Source organism: Scophthalmus maximus, chromosome 1 (genome assembly GCF_022379125.1).
Source record: "Scophthalmus maximus strain ysfricsl-2021 chromosome 1, ASM2237912v1, whole genome shotgun sequence".
In the NCBI taxonomy this organism is placed as follows: domain Eukaryota; kingdom Metazoa; phylum Chordata; class Actinopteri; order Pleuronectiformes; family Scophthalmidae; genus Scophthalmus; species Scophthalmus maximus.
In genome coordinates this window covers 8838753-8854210 of record NC_061515.1, presented here as the reverse complement: position 1 = coordinate 8854210, position 15458 = coordinate 8838753, and the positions used below count along the sequence as shown (strand labels likewise).

The 15458-nt window shown below is 40.1% G+C and overlaps 1 protein-coding gene across 8 annotated transcripts in view; it reads left to right on the top strand.

Annotated features, from left to right (window-relative positions):
- The window catches only part of col14a1a (collagen, type XIV, alpha 1a), a 107986-nt gene that overhangs the window by 35240 nt on the left and 57288 nt on the right, over window positions 1-15458 (top strand). For 7 of the 8 annotated variants that reach the window (XM_035643844.2, XM_035635877.2, XM_047332685.1 and 4 more), the window contains 13 exons: window positions 207-336; window positions 628-773; window positions 869-998; window positions 1089-1228; window positions 1787-1913; window positions 2690-2829; window positions 4978-5110; window positions 5507-5542; window positions 6266-6408; window positions 8624-8756; window positions 9750-9872; window positions 10641-10790; window positions 14488-14604. In XM_035643844.2, the coding sequence (XP_035499737.2) occupies window positions 207-336; window positions 628-773; window positions 869-998; window positions 1089-1228; window positions 1787-1913; window positions 2690-2829; window positions 4978-5110; window positions 5507-5542; window positions 6266-6408; window positions 8624-8756; window positions 9750-9872; window positions 10641-10790; window positions 14488-14604 (1648 nt within the window). The remainder of the gene's footprint in view (window positions 1-206; window positions 337-627; window positions 774-868; window positions 999-1088; window positions 1229-1786; window positions 1914-2689; window positions 2830-4977; window positions 5111-5506; window positions 5543-6265; window positions 6409-8623; window positions 8757-9749; window positions 9873-10640; window positions 10791-14487; window positions 14605-15458) is intronic. The other variant, XM_047332687.1, reaches the window with a different exon arrangement.

Below are 15458 nucleotides of genomic sequence, written 5' to 3'. Positions count from 1 at the left end.
CCTCTTCTTCCATTCTCTTTCGATCTCTCTTTCCTGCCATGCCTTCCTCTTTTTCCTCTCTTCCATTTGTCATTTTCATCTTTCCCCATTTATTGTCGTCCCCCCCCCCGACACCGCTCATCTCCCACCCATTTCTGCACCCCGTCTCTCTTGTTCTGTCCGTTACATTCATCTTTCACACCTTGACTCGCCCTCTTGCGCCCCAGGCCGTGGTGGACGGCAGTGAAACCGCCGTGGTGTTGCAGCATCTCAGCTCTCACACCGAGTACCAGCTGGCTGTGTTTGCTGTGTACGCAAACGAGGCAAGTGAGGCTCTGAGAGGATCAGAAACGACCCGTAAGTTTATTCTCTCTCTCACACACACACACACGGAATTGTACACACCACACAGCAAACCAGTGCTTTAGTCAACATTCAAGTTAATAGCAGTTATTTAAGGATTTGACAGACATGGAAGTCAGACATTGAGAATTATGCACTCATGATACGGATAAAGGAAACTTTTTTTTTCTTTCACATTTGAACAAAAACCTTACTTGATCAACACAAACTCAAAAGACTTTGTTTGATTAAACAGTGTGTGTTTGTCTGTGTGTTGTCGCACATGTGTACGTGTGTGTACTGTAGTGGCCCTTCCTACAGTGACAGGCCTGCAGCTGTTTGATGTGACTCACAGCAACATGAAGACAAGATGGGACAGTGTGGACGGGGCGTCTGGCTACATGCTGCTGTACGCACCACTTGCAGCTAATGGAGAATTGGACGAGAAGGAGGTAGTAGAAAGAAAGAAAGATAAATCGAATTGATAATGTTGACAACTAATAACCTTTTGTTGTAAACGCTGTAATTTGTGCATGTTTGTCCACAGATCAAAGTATCACGTGCAGTGACAGAGCTGGAGCTCGATGGGTTGAGCCCTCACACTGAGTACACTGTCACTGTTTACGCCATGTACGGAGAGGAAGCCAGCGAGCCTGTTACAAACCAGGGAACTACATGTGGGTGATGCACATACACACACACACATACAGAAAACTGGTTCTCACAAAGTTCAGAAGCATATAAACACACCCTCTCTCTCTCTTCAGTACCATTGGGACCTCCCAGTAACCTCCAGTTCTCTGACATCACCCATAATTCCGCCCACATCAGCTGGGAACCTGCGCCCCGAGGGGTCAAAGGTTACCGCATCATGTGGGTCAAGACAGAGGAACTAGTCACAAAGGAGGTGTGTGTGTGACATGTTTGACTCCATTATTTGATGTGTTTAAGATTGTGTAATTATGTTTAACAGAAATTTGCATCTGACAGAGCATCTGTGTCAATGGAAGGAAGGAAGGAAGGAAGGGGCAGGGGAGATGAACTGTAGTGATTGTTTTCCTCAGTATGACAATGTCAGACTAAAGTTAGTATTGAGTATGTGTGTGTGTGTGTGTGTGTGTGTGTGTGTGTGTGTGTGTGTGTGCGCGTGCGCGTGCACGTGCACGTGCGTGCGTGTGTAAACTTTGCTTTAATCTTGGATATATAGATGAGTGCCGGTGTCCAGTGTGTTCAATGAATCCAAACTGCCCATCATTTCATGATCATGCTAAATGTTGTTCTTAACTTACATGGTTTTGACTTGATTGTGAACAACAAGAGGAAATATTTACTAATCATTTGAATGAATTTGTAGCCTGTTTTTAGAAATGTGATATAAATATAGTAATGATAATAGAATAGACGTAGATTTTAGTTGTGGGTTTTTGCTCAGATATACGATGTGTCTGTGTGTGTCCTATTTTAGGTGGAGGTTGGTCCAGTGAGTTCTTATGACCTCAGTGAGCTGACTTCTCTGATGGAGTACTCAGTGGCCATCTTTGCCCTGTACGGCGACGGCCAATCGGAGCCGCTCACCGATGCATTCACCACCAGTAAGAAATTCTCACTGTTTGACTGTAGGAAAACCATAGAAGATGCAGTGTCTAGTTAGTTTTTTGTGCCCATTACAAACCTTAAATTTGAAATGTGTGCAGATGTAGATGAACAATGTTGCCAACAAATTCTGTTCCTCATTGAACTTCTACTATTTCCCAATCTCTCCATCTATGCTCGGGAAAATATTTTCTCAATTTTCAGAAAATAGTTTGTCTCAATACCGATCGAAGGCAACCAATTTCTCTCTTAGTACCAAGCAATGTTGAATTTAATTGCCCAGATTGCTCCTTCTGCTATTTTGGAAGCCTGCCCATCTCATTTACACCTCAGCATAATAGCCCAGTCATATTAAAAGGTCATTTCACTGTCCCTGACTGTTCTGTCACGTTATCAGATATTGATTTGTAGGAATATCCCTCTAAGCAACAAGCAGTTGGGGTCCAGAGCTGACTCAGCTGGAAGAAATGTGCGTCTGGCAAGCAACTGTTAAATGACTCACTCTAAAGTATTGATGTTGATTTTTATTCATCTCCTGGCAAACTTTGTTCAATGGACCAGATTTAAGAAAGGGACCTTCATAAACTGAAAACTGAACTCAAACTATAGCTCATGGTTATATGGCATTAAAAAAAATGACACTGCTTGCAAATATCATCATCAATTTGCAGTGAAATTATTTCAGTATTGAATCAGTACTTGGAAGTATGTAAATATTTGATAATCAAGGTCAAAAAGAAGAATATATACAGTGAAGTCATTTTCTGTCTCTCAGCTCCAGTTCCTGGGCCTCTGAATCTACGCTCCAGCGACATCAGCACAGACAGCTTTGAGGTCGGCTGGGATCATTCAGCCAATGACATCGTCCTTTACAGACTCTCATGGGCACCGTTCACAGGTGGCGACAAAAAAGAGGTCAGTAACAAGAATATATGGTATGTAAAGTTGTTTGTTTTAGACTCAGGTTTCTTGAAGAGATTTTCTTTTTCAAGAATAAGAATTGAAATGTAAAAAATAATCCTTGCTGTGTTAAAACACCTTAGGGCCAAAACATTAAGACTGTATTGAATGCACTAGCCATAAATGTGTAGTTCTCTTCCTCAAGCTGACAAGTCTTACTCCAAGAAAATTAATATTTTTTCATGAAAAGATAAATATCTTCTGAATTTTTCATTCAGCCTGCGGTCCACATGTCTGTGTTTATAGAGGAGGAAGTGGCTGCACTCCATGTGCCCAGATAAAGACAGCCTGTACGCCATAGACCTTCATACAAGCTCAATCACTCTACTGTTAGCTGGTAAAACCCCTGGCATGGTTGAGTATAAATAAAGGCTGAATAAATCTAGAAATTAATGGCTTGGGATTTTTTTTTATTGCCATGATCGGGGGTTTAGAGGCAGCTGGGAGGCAGCGATAGAGTCCCTGGGTTTGTAAAAGTGTGTGTGTGTGTGTGTGTGTGTGTGTGTGTGTGTGTGTGTGTGTGTGTGTGTGGGTGGGTGTGTGTGTGTGTGTGTGTTTTGCTGAGAGTCATCGGAGCTGAAAATAACACTCTGGGGAGCTGGAGAGGTGGCTTGGTAATACCACCAGACTGTCTCTCACCCACGTACTGTAAACATGCATACAGACGTGCGCGTACACACGCACACACACATACACGCACCCACACACTAACCAGCGACTGTTCTGTTTTGTTATATATGTTAAACATAACACAATCCAACATGCACACAGACACAGACTCACTGAAATCCAGATTAAAACTTGATCATCCAGATATTCATGAGAGCATATGATATAATTGTTGATTCTTTTCATGCATCATGCTTTTTTGTTGGGTTCGTTTGTTTCACTGGCATCCTGATACCTTTTGGAAAGCAGCTTATCGTGCTAACCCGCTCCCTTTATCAGGGAAATAACAAGTCACTGCTGTTTTTATGCACAAAGGAAATAATGATATAGAGTGTGTTAAGACATCTCACTAAATACAAAGACATGTAAAGAGAAAAGGGAGAGAATGAGTCAGTAGAGATGCACTCGCTCCAGAGAAATCACAAATGGTCGGCCCCACGAGTGAAATTTGCATATAACTGCACCATGAAGGGCGGTGCGAAGAAACAAATACCTGCACATCATCTGGTTGTTGAGTCATCTACAGTAAATTCCAATTTCAGAGTAGCTCTCCACGGAACAAGCTGTACTTTTGATGACCTCTTTGTATTTACCTTGGGGTCTGATCCATTTCTTTGTTGTACAAATTACAGTGGTTGTTTGGACTCCTGCAGCAGCAGTCAGCCCAACTGCAAACATCACCTTTCTGAAATTACTCATATTGTAATAATCACAATGTAATTGTCATCTTTGTAAGTCCATAAATGGCATCATTATTATTTGGTCTAATGTCACAAAAGTGTATGAAGTACATTTAAATGATGTGTTCTTGCTTCTTCAGTTCTTAGTTTATTCAGCTCAAATTGAATAATTCTGAGTAAAACAGTTTGTTTTCACAGACACCAGCTTTCTCAAATATGCACCACCATTTCCTGCTGTTTTCATGTGCTCTGCATCAATTTGGTATTTAAATTTTTTTAGCAGCATTATCCACTAAAAACTCTGGATTATTTATACTCTAAGTGCAACATTTAAGAGTATACATAATCCAGAGTTTTAGTGGAGAGAGCTGTCAAACTGTTCATATCTTCAGGGAAACTCATCCAATTTATTTTCTTCTGGCAAAAAGTAACAGAAAAGTCAACCAAAAATGGAATCAGCACTTTGAATTACAGCATAACAAAGTGTAATAATAAAACATCTGAGGTACTTATTAAGTTTGGCTTGTTTTTACACTTTTCACTGATACTTATGGGGAAGTTAGTAATTCGCAGATTTTACCGGTCAAAGCGTGGTTGATGACAGTGTGACATTATGAAGATTGAAGTAACTTTCCTTAATAATTTTGTTCAGTTAAAATAATAAAATGTTTTTTGAAATATCTGCTGTTGGAAGTCAAATGTAATATGAGACTCTGTGTGTATGTGTGTGTGTGTGTGTGTGTGTGTTCTGTAGGTGATCCTGAGTGGAACTGATAACAGGTACATCCTGACCAGCCTGAGTCCGTCAACTGAGTATGAAGTTATGTTGATGGCTATATTCAAAGACGAATCAGAGAGTGACACTGTCTCTGTTATCGAGACCACATGTAAGTGACATGTTTAACTTTTCATTAGTTGATAGTTGCTTAATCTGATCAGAACAAACACATTTTTTATTGTAAATTCAAATCCCCTTGGTTGCACTGATGTAGAAATGACCCTCCTCACCAGAGTGCCAATGTCTGCTGTATATAACAGATGAGACCTGCCACGTGTGTCTTTTTGGTTAATAAAATGTGCATTTCTGGGTTCAAAGCAAAGCTCTGCCCGAGCCTCTTTGCATTGATTTGTTAGTCTCAGCTTCGCTCAGAAGAAGAAAATCTATTTTCCAATCAATAATTTGTTATGTATTTCTGTCTAATTACTTTAGTAATTGATACAGGGATTTGTCGAGGGGGATTTTCTATACTGTTATTTGATTTGTGCTCTCTGTATTTCACCAGTGGCCATGATGACAACAATTGCTACAACAACCACAGGTAAGAATGTGTTGGTAGAGATGTGACGAGATGGGACAGGTCAGGTTGGATTAAAATTGTTCCTTGAAATGTATATTTTCCTTAATGTTAGTAATGTTGAAACCTTAAACGTGCTACTGTAAATCACTTACTTGGAAAAAGAAACCCAGAACTATCCTTATGGAGAGACTGGCAGAATCCAAAAAATAGAATCACTGATTACAATCTCAAGCAGGTTGCACCTAATGAAAAAAGTTCAGAAGATCATTTCTAGTGTTTACCAAGTTGTCTTCACCCAGGAAATGTAGTTTAAACTCCATTATCTCAGAGACGACCCGGAGGCCGTGTTCTTTACTCAAGTCCCTGCTAAACTGAAAACAAAGGTGCATCTGCTTTGTTTAAAACTCCATGTGCTTCTGTGAAAATCACAACTCAAGATGAAGGATTGTAGTTCTGGGCTGCATTATGTATGAAACCCTCACGCTTATTTTCATCCAAAGAGGAACATTAACTTTGTTTTAAAGCCAGTTTTTACTGCCATTTTACCATCCAGTTTTTGTACAGGTGATTAAGCATGTTGGCGGTTTAACAATAGCTGTTATGATTTTCTTTTGGCGCACTGACATTTTTCTAACCCAGTTTACCAAACCACATTAAAATGCAGCTTAAGCCAAGGTCTGATGTCAATATAGATCTGACGGTAACTTTGTACAGTGACTGACTGTGTGGGATTTGGTGTCACAGCAGCACGTCTGGCTGTGAGAAACCTTCAGCTGAGTGACGAGACCACCCAGAGCTTGGAGGCATCATGGGAGATGGAGGACCCCCACGTGGAGAGCTACAGGGTCTCCTATGCTGGCCTCAGGGGCGACCACCAAGAGGAGTCTGTGAGTTGATCAAGTTGTGAGCTGTTTATGTTAAATTATGTACAGATGAAAAACTTAATCAAAACAATTTGGAGGTTTAGGGACTGGCAGTGATCTGGATTTTGATTTCAACAATTTTTCTCTTTGAAGGGCTATTTTTAGATCCCTATTACATGCCAATCGTTTCCTCGTCCTTCTTATAGTCCTCTGCCGCTTCAGCCAGTGCAGCTCTCAAACACACACACACACACACACACACACACACACACACACACACACACACACACACACACACATGTAAACACACACAAACTCCCCCTCTGAGTTGTGGACACTAATTACGTGAAATAGACTACACTGGAGTTGTGAGGACGGTGCTTTTTATTTCACACCTCCAGCCAACTGGATGGCGACTGCAGCGGTCAGTGTCGGGGCATCTGCTCAAATCACAAAACTGATTACACTTACAGTCCCTGTCCACTCGGCCTCTGCTCCCCGATCCCTCGATCTGTGGTAAGAGCCCTCGAGCTCAGTGCCATGTGCTGACCCTGTTCACTGATGCACACGCAGGCCACTGACTTCTTTCCATCTGCCCCCCTTGCTCCCTCTTTTTTCCCCCTCTCCCCTGTTTTAATTTCCCAATGTGGTGTCAGTGCTGTAGAAGATGGAGAGGCCAGGCCAAGCCAGAAGACATTCCATTATCTTTTCAGTAACCATTTACCTTACAGGGAGCGGAGATGGAGGGCAGCAGAGAAACGAGTGAAAGAAACAGAAAGAGAAACAATAGCCAAACAAAGTCGGGAGAAAGGCTTAAGCCTGTCCTCCAGCTGTTAGATGAAAGTTTCTTCGGGTCGCACCGCTTTCTGAAAGTTTGGGTGCAGATGTGTGTGCGGGACTGATTAAGGGAAAGAAGAATGGCGGAGACAATTATGTGTTTCATAAGGTGGTGGTTGTTTGTTTATGTATTTTAAGTTGTTTGTGTGTGTACGATCCTCCTTGCTTTGACTGGAGTTTCAGCACCTCAGTCAGAGTGGACAGCTCCTCCTGATGCATTGGCCTGATACCTTACCCCCCACCTCCCCCGTTTCTCTCACTATTTCAGACACACACACACACACACACACACACACACACACACACATACACGCTTACTATTTGTCAGGGAATCGTCTCTGTTTTGTTTTGAAAAAGCAGACCCTTTTCAGGAAAAGACAAATGAATAGAGAAGAATAGATGAATATTAAATGATATCAAATATTTTTGGTTTAAAAATGACATAGTTGATAAGATAAGGAGCAGGAGAAAGATGAGTATCATTTTGGACAGAGTATTGTATGAGAATTTCTATAGAAATACTTCTGAGTAACATCAAGATTTTGGAAACAATAAAAAATTAATAATTCAGTACTATTAGTTCTTCAGTTAAGGTCCACTTACTTACTGGTTCTGCAGCTTTCAACCGTATCTTCCAGTCTCCATGCTTTTGCACAGTTCACAATTAAAGTCTCAACAGAGACCTTGTGATAAAGTTGAGAGCTCCAGAACAAGCGAGCAAGTGGACCTTGAGTGGAAATTGTTTTCTTCTATTCGTTTTCCAAGGTCAATGATAAACTGGCCAGTCCAGCTTCCGTTCTATATATCCATCTGGATTCAATTGTATTATAAAGAAGCAACATCAATATACCGAGCTGCATTTAAATGTGGAAGTGTAGTTTGCTTCAAACTTTTTGACAAGTACCTTAGTTATAAGAAAGAATACTAAAGATGCATAGCGAGAACAAACTGCTACACTCCCAAATGAAACCCCAGCAGTAATGGGTTTTTCTCTGCTCTTTTCTGCCTCACCATTGACCTCAAATTACTTTATTGACTAAACTGTAGTGAGCAGAATTCCTGAACAGTTGTGGTTTAAATCCCTCGACATATACAAAGCATTTTGCAGGCGCTTTCTGTCTCAACAAATTAAGCCTGGCCTTAATCTTTCCCTCCAAAATTCCCTCCACACCAGCAGAGTAAAGGAGGATATTCTGTATGTGCTCTGCTATATGGTGAAGAGTAGTTTATGTGTGTGTGTGTGTGTTTTTGTGTGTGTGTGTGTGTGTGTCTGTGTGCTTGTCCCAAGAGAGCAGAAGTCATCTTTGCTTTAAAACTCCCTGCACTCTCTAAATGCATTAATGTGCCCAAATGTGTGTGTGTGTGTGTGTGTGTGTGTGTGTGTGTGTGTGTGTGTGTGTAGGTATTGGTTCCCGGAGGTCAGAGGAGAGCTGTGCTTGAGCCTTTACTGTCAGACACCCAGTACAAAGTGACAGTTACACCCGTGTACATGGACAGACAAGACGGCATCAGTGTCTCCGCCATGGGATCCACATGTAAGTCTTACAAACCTCCAGAGCTCACACACGGAATTGTCTAGACGATGGAACACCGGGGTCAGCTTCTCGCTTTCTCGTTCTCCATTAGGCAAAGATTCAGCTCCCTCTTTAGGAGAAAGCATCTGACAAAACCGAAAGCTAATGAAAATTAATTTCATCACAGTGAGCAGAGTGTCCATTTGCATTGCACTCGCTTCATGTTCATCCAGGTTCCTGGAGGAGAATGCAAATTAAAGCGATGACAAATACTGATGCGTTCTTAATTGTCTTAATGAAGGCCGTTCCTAATTACAGCAGCTCCTTTCATTATTGCGACGATTAAATTATTTTGCCCTGCTCTAATTGATTTTCTAAACCATTCTGTTGATTAGCGCTCATGAGCAGTAGTGATTGTCTTCACATTGTACGGAGAACTGAAATGTCAGAAGAAATACATCATCTGTTTAGACTAGGGTGCTACAGCTTTGCCATACTGCAAATAAAAAGACCTATCTCAGCTTGGCAATCAGAGAGGCAATAAATCAGAGCCAAGATACACGTCATGTACAGTCAGACACCATTTTATATTTTTGTGGGAGGAGAACTCCTATTCTCTTCTCAGATAAATCAGCATCTGTAGGGGTGAACAACTTTGTGAGAACTCACATTCAACCAGGCCTGGCAGTGTCTGAAAAAAGAAAACAAACAATAAAAAATACTTGTTTGAAGTATTACATCAACAAATACCTTGATTTTCTTGTACTGTCACCAGCTATTAGGAACAAAAGTCACAAATCAAACTACAACTGATATCAGTGCCTTTCAAAATATGTCTACTGTAAAATGACTTAATATAAGAAGTTATGCTAAAACTCATTCTAAAAGAATTTAATTCATATCAGAAATGCTCAACATGTCAAACTTTTGCCATGCTTATTTTTTTGTAATCTAAATGTGAGCATGGTTCAGAGAAGCACTTCTATAATGTGATTCTGTCTTGTGTTGTGGCAGTGCCCCTCCTGTCTCCTGGAAACCTCCGCGTATCAGAGGAGTGGTACAACCGATTCAGAGTCGCCTGGGATCCACCTCAGTCTTCTACAGTCGGTTATAAGATTGTTTACCAGCCCATTTATGGTACGCACGCACACACACACACGCACACACACACACACACACAAACACACACACACACACACGCACGCACACACACACGCACACACACACGCACACACACGCATACACACACGCACACACACACACACACACACACATTGTGTGGTATTTACAAGTGCTTCAGTGGATGGTGTGTTGTATAGATAACACCGCTCTTCCTTTATTTATGTTTGTTTTATTTTTATTTTTTGTTTTGCATTTCTTTTTTTAATGAAGCCCTTTATTATATACATGCAGCATTGTTATTATTTTGTAAATTGCTTTGTACCAGTTATTCGTAGAAGCTGCGTTAATTAGGGTTTTTTATTATTATATCTTAGTTTTATAGCCGTTGCCTAGAGGAGAAAGTGTGTCTGTGCATTTTTGATATGTATTTCATAGTATCTTTGTTGTTGGATTGGTGCCTGCATGTGTGTCTGTGGAGGTTGCCAGTTTCTCCCTATATAGCACCTGCAACATATATATATATATATATATATATATATATATATATATATATATATCTGTATATATCAGCTGTAGTTACTTTCCTGCACATTTTTACATATATAATTTCAGTTGCAAACGCTAAACCAGCAAGTTGTATTTCTTAATCGGTATTAAACTGGTTCTACCAATCCTTGTTTGTGGTTTTGAATCACAGTGTGCTTTCTTACATAAATTGACTTTTTTCATTCTGTGATGTCCTCTCTGTCTGTGCTCATTTAAACGTATGTGTGTCTTCCTCAGTTGCAGGACCAGTTTTGGAGACAACAGTGGGGGAAGACGTGAACTCCATGGTCCTTCTTAATCTTCTAAGTGGGACAGAATACAGCGTTCAAGTGACAGCTTCCTACCCGACAGGACAAAGCGAACCACAGCTTGTTAACACTAAAACACGTGAGCATCCTTGTCATGCACCACCATTTACACTTTGTTGTAAGAGTAGGTATCAAATGGATGTATATGATATCTCAATTGCAGAATTCAACAACAACTCATCGTTTAGCAGTGTTGATATTGTAGGGCCAAAAAAAAATATTGTACATGAATGGAGGAGTCTGTGTGACAGTTGGTTTGTTCAGGTAAAAGGTTGATAACAAAGATTTTTATAAGTAATTTTAATTTGACCTTCCACTGAGGATGACCAGATTTACTTTTGGAAAGTCAAATCAGTTAATAAAATGCTTCATTCCAGAATGAACATAATGAGGTTGTCATCAGCACCTTGAGTTTAGTCTGTCTAAATTTGCCACAAGGGAGTGTGATTCTTAGAAAGAGAAGAACAAGGCAGCAGCAGAAGCAGCAGACTATACTGTAGGTTGAAGAAAGTGGGAAAGGTACAACATGCATATTAACTACCTGCTGATACTATACGCTCTAATTTCCATTGAGACTTAGCAAACAGACAGATAGATAGAGGGATGTATCCCAGTCAGCCAGTGAGAACAATCCTTTATGTATGTAAATCTGGTATCAGTGGGTGGAGTAAACCTAACGCAACGCTTCTCTCACCCAAAACAATGAGAAAGCAAGAGGGAGAGAGAGGCTGACTGAGTGATAGAGAGAAGGAGAGAAAGGTTTTAGCAAATAAACTCAAACATACTCAACACAGTTTAAACATCTCATACATTTCTCATGCATGTTTATGTATTCAGCAAAGAATTTTCCTGGAAAGGTTTTAGAAAGAAAAGGAGGGAAGAGAAAGTGTTGAGATTAATTTCAGGGTCATTCATGGACTTTTGATATACTCCTATTTTTCCACAAACTTTTTGCTGCAGTGACGTGTTATCCTTCATCTTTTCTTTAATCGTCCCCCTGGAGGATGAGTGACAATTCCCACATGCCTTCCTGTCTCTGTACAGCTGTCATAATGAAACACGCTTTCATAATGAGATGAAGAGGAAGTGTGAGGCACTGACATGTAGATTCATCACTCGCAACTTAACACGCTGGCCTGGTTTAGCACTTGATGATGGTACATCTACTGTCCAACCTAGCAAATTTATTTTAAAAGTACAAGGAGTTTATATGCCCTATTTATAACTATACATTCAGTAAACAGTAAATATACAGTAGAAATACCTAAATAACACTTAAGCTTTATCTAAACGTGGGTTTCTCAGACTTTTCTAGACTTTTATTTGTGCTTATTGTATTGTGTGCCACATTGCAGTTTGTTTTTCTTCACTGTTGGCCAGGTTTTAAGAACTTGACTCATTACTAAACACTCAGCAGGATATATTTTCTCTATCAGCTGCAGGAAATCCACATAACACTGATAAATATTCAGATGTGTCAGATTTTCCCATATTTCACAGAGTGCAGTTAAATTCATTGTCCATATTTGTACTCTGGTGAAACTCTGATTTATGTAGGACATGTGTTCGGCATTTCTCATTGTAATGAGGGAGATACAGTAACACATTTCCCAGGGTGCACTGCATTAAATGCAGCTTCACCATGGGAGCCAACTGGCATGTTTGAACCAATAAATTACACACACTAGCATGTAGCATACAGGTAATTATTGGTACCTGGGGACCATTGAATGCAATGAAACTGTTTCCCCTCAGTGAAGTGTTAGTTTGTATTTAGGCGCAGCACTTTAGGTTTACAATTAATATCAGTTTTCCACATGACCACTGAGGGGTGCTTAGTCAATGCTGTCTCAATAAATATTGTGGGATTTGCACAATGTCAGAAAATACATTTATGATGTTTTTTAAAGACTAAAAGTGCAAGAAGTTTGACTTGAGCTCCACGCTGAAAGGATTATATGAAGAGAATCAGGCAGAGGTAGAATGAAGAAATAGTGTTGTGGGAACTGAGGTTGTGCAGGTCATGAAGGAAGATGGGTGTGAATGTTTGGCTTAAATCCAGGCAACTTCAGCACGCACACACACACACACACACGCACACACGCACACACGCACACTGATTGCAGCTTCTACATATGGTCCACCATAGTTTATATCCGTGATACTCGGATACTTATTCTGACCTTCGGATTTTAAATGAGCGATTACCACTAAGAATCCTCAGTTTACATTTCTTAATTTGAATTTTTTTTACATTTTACATTCCCTTTGTCCTAGTTCACAAGTTTTATTTTCAATGCATAAACTGGGCTTTGCTCACTTCACAGTCACTCCATTCCTCGCAGTACAAACAATCTCACCAAAATGAGTTTGTATCGTTCTTAGACGTTCTTAGTCACGTGTAACTCCAAAGTTCCAGATAACTGGAAATACAATAAAATATATTTTCTGGAACCAACATTGTTGACCAGTTGCAATCAGCGGTGTAAGATACTTTGCAAAGGTTGTAACAGTTTGGCCATAGCCAGCTTGTGGATTTAGCCCAATCGATTCCAAATGCTTAGATCATGTTTGTCATGAACCTGCTGTTTAGCTGTGCAAACAAGTCAAGTTGATTTTCATGTGGAGAAAACTGCAACCGAACACAGCACCTAATTCTATGTTCTCATGTAAACACACGTGCATCTTTACATGATTACATTCATATTTATGTGTTGTACGTGTGTGTGCACGTTTGTCTGCATGTTGCATGTCTTTGTCTATGTGAGTGACTCTGTATATGTCTGCATATTATTGAAAGGAATGATGTCTTGTCATATGCATTATTCACTAGTGTTTAAAATAAAGCACCTGCCATATGGTCCCAGCATAAAATATCCATTTATTGGTGCAAGACAAGAGCCAACTTTATTTTATACCATCAGCAAATTCTGTTAATGAGAAAGAGAGAGAGGGGGTGGGGCTTTTAGGTTTTATTACCTATATGGTACACTGGAATCCAAGCTTCAGCTATTTAAATTGCTCATGGTGTTTTGCATTTTGCTGCAAAACACCATTGTTCCTTCACATCACAGTAAAACATCAAGCCTGACTAATTTTGGAACTTTATGATTTGTATTTTCATTTTATATGGATGCTATTTTTCCTGCTGCCAGCAGACCAAAGAGATGTTCAACAAAGTGCCACTCGTCTATTTGATGCACAAAACAGACAGCGGTGCTCTAACCCTAGTGTAATGCTTACTGGTGACCTTGAATTGTCATTTAACTAATCTCCAAATAATCAAACTTTTTAAGGAGGTCACTTAATGATATATCTTTGCAAAATTAGTCTCAGATGACAGACTTTGGAGCACCATAAATAAGATGCAAGGTAGTTTTAATGGATAAAGAGTAGTTTGGTGCAGACACGGGATCCACAGGACTTGGAGCATCTCTCCCTTTTGGAGTGTTGAGTTCTCTAGGTGAGTGGAGGAGCTGGATGGTGGAGGGTGCTTATTGGACAAGTGAGTGAGAGAAAGTAATGAAAAAGGTCAGGTTTATGGTAAGCAAATTGGAAAAGGTGCGACAGAGATTCCTCCATTTCTGGTTGGATTTAGTATTTGGGTGTTATTCTCTGAGAGATGTCTGTACTGTAAGAAGTAGTTTCTTTGTTGTTTGAGTGGCTGTTGTACATTTGTGACTCTTACATGAACACAGAATTTTTTTCCCCTTCCCCCACAGGAATTAAGAGAACTATGCTAAATGAATCTCTCTGTCCTTCACAATTCTCTCCAGTGTTCCTTGGCGTCTCTGGCTTGTCAACATACCAGGTGCGTTCCAACAGCATGTGCGTCCAATGGCAGCCTCTTCTACACGCCACATTATACAGAGTCTCCATCCAGTCTACGCTCAGTAAGTAGATTTGCTTCTAGCGATAATATATCGCTGTTTGTGTGAAAAGGTGGTGAATAAAAAAATGATTTCTTTATTTAGTGCTTTCATCAGTTTTGCTCTTTGTGTGAGAATGTGGTACCCGACAGGATTCTCACTACAAGTGTTAACTCTATCAACATGTGTGGACTGAATTCAGATTGAGTGTAACCTTATGAGCTTGCTGAAATGTGGTCTGGGTCACACCCTTTAACCGCACCATAAAAAGATTTAATAAAATAGTGGATGCCATTAAAATGCACAGATAGATTTTGATCAAGAAATGTAATTTCTTATTTGAATTTCTATCAAAAATGTAAATGAAAAACAGAATGACGTTGGATTTTGATTTAGCAGCACTCATATCACGTCTGCCAATCATGTGCATCACAACAAGCATCACAGCGTCGTCACTGACAATGTCAGGCGGGATCCTATCCCACTCCTCCTGATCCGATGTTATCAGTTCACCAGTTGTGGGGATTTGTGATCCCAGATCCCGTGACTCTCTCTGGCTCATTGTGCTGTCGTCTTCACTTTTTGTGGATATTGTCTAAGCTTACCCAATATTTTCCCTATTGGATCAAAACCAGTCCCAGATTCCGAAAAATAAGCGATAAATACAGACACAACCAATTCAGACTAAAAATGTCAGTCGCAGAATCCACAACATAAGCAAAAAAGAAAATCCGTACTCAAGCTCTAGACTAATAAAATAAGCCATGTGTTTTGTCTACAAGACGGTTTTTGTCAAAATTATTAAGCAAAAAACACTTACCTTTTAATGGCACACAGTGTATAGTTCCATTCAGGCAAATTTTTGGGGAACAAGCAAT